Source organism: Cyprinodon variegatus, unplaced genomic scaffold, assembly GCF_000732505.1.
Source record: "Cyprinodon variegatus isolate N-32 unplaced genomic scaffold, C_variegatus-1.0 Scaffold140, whole genome shotgun sequence".
NCBI classification, from domain to species: Eukaryota; Metazoa; Chordata; class Actinopteri; order Cyprinodontiformes; family Cyprinodontidae; genus Cyprinodon; species Cyprinodon variegatus.
In genome coordinates this window covers 793,523-796,891 of record NW_015150593.1, presented here as the reverse complement: position 1 = coordinate 796,891, position 3,369 = coordinate 793,523, and the positions used below count along the sequence as shown (strand labels likewise).

General features: G+C 37.8%; 2 protein-coding genes across 2 annotated transcripts in view; both read right to left on the bottom strand.

The window, feature by feature from the left end:
• LOC107086018 (parapinopsin-like) overlaps nucleotides 1–637 on the bottom strand; it is a 2,344-nt gene extending 1,707 nt beyond the window's left edge. The window contains exon 1 of the mRNA XM_015376738.1: nucleotides 302–637. Within this exon, the coding sequence (XP_015232224.1) occupies nucleotides 302–593 (292 nt within the window). The 5' untranslated portion in view covers nucleotides 594–637. The remainder of the gene's footprint in view (nucleotides 1–301) is intronic.
• A 2,349-nt stretch (nucleotides 638–2,986) lies between these two features.
• nt5dc3 (5'-nucleotidase domain containing 3) overlaps nucleotides 2,987–3,369 on the bottom strand; it is a 34,423-nt gene continuing 34,040 nt past the window's right edge. The window contains exon 13 of the mRNA XM_015376720.1: nucleotides 2,987–3,296. Within this exon, the coding sequence (XP_015232206.1) occupies nucleotides 3,029–3,296 (268 nt within the window). The 3' untranslated portion in view covers nucleotides 2,987–3,028. The remainder of the gene's footprint in view (nucleotides 3,297–3,369) is intronic.

Below are 3,369 nucleotides of genomic sequence, written 5' to 3'. Positions count from 1 at the left end.
TAACAGGAAGAAACCTCCAGCAGAACCAGGCTCAGTGTGAGCGGCCATCTGCTGAGGCCGACTGGGGTTCAAGACAAAACACAAGACAGTTTCTTAATTAAATGAAGGGTTTGTGGTGGGAGAGAAGTAGTTTACAGCTGTGCTTGAAAGTTTACATACTCTTCTATTAAAGACAGAAAATATAAATTGAAATCGACAAAAGTAATTATAAATAGAAATAATAATAAATGGAAATCATGATATACATTATGGGAACCTGAATTCCAATCACAGAGTTCCCAATCCTTGCAGCTTTACTTACCAAAATAATTCACAGAAAATCCCTGAAAAATACAGGCTGTGTGGCCAATAAAGTAGGAGCCCTGGTAGTTTGTGATGGTGGCAACCAGCGAGCCACAAAGGCCGATCATGAGGTCAGAAACCGCCAGGCTGAGGACCAAAACGTTCATGGGCTGGAGAAGAAATGTGTTCCTCAACATCACGCCAATCACCAGTCCGTTGTTAAAAACCGAAAACACTGTATTGATGAACATCAAAAAGGACAGAATACTGTAGCCCACCCTTGGGAAAATAGTCGGCGCTTGAGTCACCATCACCTCTGAGGGGATGGTTGTAAGGGAAGTGTTGTTTCTCTCCATGTTGCTCAGATGTTCCTGTGCAGCACTAAAGTGACCCTTCAGACTTCAGGCTTTATCATTTCTGATTCCTGCTGGCTTTTGGTTTCATCAGGGATCTCAGATTGTGCACCTGTCTGATTGAGAAAGCCAACAAAAGCATTATGGGAAATTGGCTCTTAACACGATTTCCCAGGATTAAACCTACTAAACCCAAGGCTGTAATTGTAATTGGAAAGTTGAGTCTGATAAACAGCAATCAGTCCTCAAATTCATTTGCTGAAAACTTTAAATGCTTTCCACGTGTATGAACCAACGCAACATTTGAGTGCAGCTGAACAAATACTCATTAAACACAATTAATGCTGAATGTAATTACTGCAGTAAAGACTACAGTAAAGAATGCCATCTAGCTCTGGAGAGGACACAGATGATCAAATGAAGCCCATTTACAAATGAATGTGAAGGTTATTGCCACTAAAACTTTATTTAATAATCCCTTTTACATGATGTGTCAGTGCTTTACATGGTTTTATATCAGGAAGAGAAGAAAAACACTTTCCCTGTTCACTTAAAATCAGCATAAGGATGTTTTGTTCATTGATGGAACAGCAGCTTTCACAAGAATATTCAATTACCAGTCCTCTGACATAAGACATAATCTGGTGTAAAATGGTTAAACCAATACAAAGAAATATGCTAAAACATCATTGTGGTATAAGTTTCAATGTGCTGCACAAAATCAGTTGAAAGAAAAATACTGCATAACATCAGCCTATTATAAAAACACATCCTGCAGTAATGAGAAAAAAGAAAACAGATTAAGGCAATGGAGAATACAGTGTTAATGTAAAAACCCCCCATTTTACCAGGGGAGGCTAGAGGCATTAAGACAAAAACACAAGTGCATGCTAATCCTGGAGTGAGACTGCCCCCTACTGTTCAAGCTACGTAAATATCTATTCAACCTACTCGCACCATCACACATGCACATAATAGCAGTTTTTGGCTTAGAAAATAAAACACCCAGTGCTCTTTCAGACATAACTATCTGAAAGTATTCAAATAAATAACATGTTTAAAGAAAAACTATTTTAATCTCATTACTTTAAAAGGGCAAATATACACTATTTTGGAGCCAGAATCTTAAAAAAAAACTTCAATAAAAAATGAATGACTTTTCCATAATTTTTAAAGCATATAAGTTATTTTAGAACATATTTTCTGAAAAAAAAAAAAAAAAATAGAACAAACAACAAGCTGGTGGAGGTATCTTAGGCAGATGACACATCGTCTGTAACCAAATTACCTTAAGCAAATCAAAGAACGGAGTGTAATTTCCACCCCCCAAAAATAATATATGGTGAAAATATGGCAGAAGGAAATGAAGGAGTGAAAAAACTTGAGCAAACATAAGTAAAGATAAGATTTCTCCTCAACTCCCCCAAAAAACACACAAAAAAAATAAAAAAATTTTCCCCAAGAAAAAAAAAAAAAGAATTCTGAGATAAGGGATGGAACAACCCAAAGCTGAGAGACCCATAAACAATACAACTAAATCTCTAGCATAAGCAGGAGGTTAACAGCCAGACCACAAACGCCTCTATAATAGCTGAATCTAAGCCTAAAGGTCATAAGGTCATAAAATGTAGGCTTTCAACATTAGTTGTAACGGCATCATTTCTTAGTATTTGTCTGTGCAAAAGGGACTATTTGACTGCATTAGCTAGAAGTGACGTTTTAGGGCCAAACGATGTGGTAAAAGCTAGTGTCCTCAGAATATATTATTGCAGGATTTCCATCTATTTTAAGTCTGAGTAAACAGACTAATTACATTAGAAACTTACTTTTACAATTGATGCTAATATAAAGTATTCTGATTGTTGGGAGAAACGGGGCTGCTGGTGTCCACGAGCCTTGGAGTAAAATGCTGACCAGACCTAGGGCAGAAATCTCGGCATATAACTTGAAAGCAGGTTGGGTGTATTAAGATTTTTTTAGCCCTTTTATTACTTTTTAAAATTATTGCTCTCCTTCTTATTGCATAAATACTCAAATATCCTCAATGCGTGAAAGAAAATTTGAGCTTGAAACCTGACTGTCATCGCTGTTGTCTTGGGTGCACACTGTCTTGTGCCATTGTTCTCAAATTTGAAGTGTCAGACTCAGCTCTTTGACAATTTTCAGATGGCTTCTGATTAATTTGTTGGTTTCACAATGTTTTAAATGGGTCTATATTTTGGACTTTAAAATAAATGCAAGATTATGATCTACAAGCCTTCCTGCTTAAGAAGGAAACGATTTAAAACCAATATATGCCCTCTAAAACACTACCTAATTCTATCAAAACACCTCTTAAAGGATAAAGCAGAGGGGATTGTTCCATCTTTATCTTCTGCTCTTTCCGTGACTAATCAGACCCTGTCTTGGTCCTGAGGAGCCAGGGAAGAAGAAGAGATCCCAAATCCAGAAGAACTTTGTTCTGGCCAGAAGGGGGCCTCGTGTTGCAGAGGGGTGCGTCTAGGAAAAAATGTGTGCTGGAGGTCATAGTTGAGCATGCAACTGATCGATGCCATGTAGATGTCTGCAAAGCGTGACAGTCGGCGAGAGAAGTAGGTGGGATTGTGGTAAGTGCGGAAGAGACTGCCAAACTGAGCGTTGAAGATGTCCTTCGTCAGCGGCCTGTCATGAAAACAATTAAACAGGGTTTATACAGGAATGAATAACACAAATTTAATGCTCTTTTTAAGCTCTT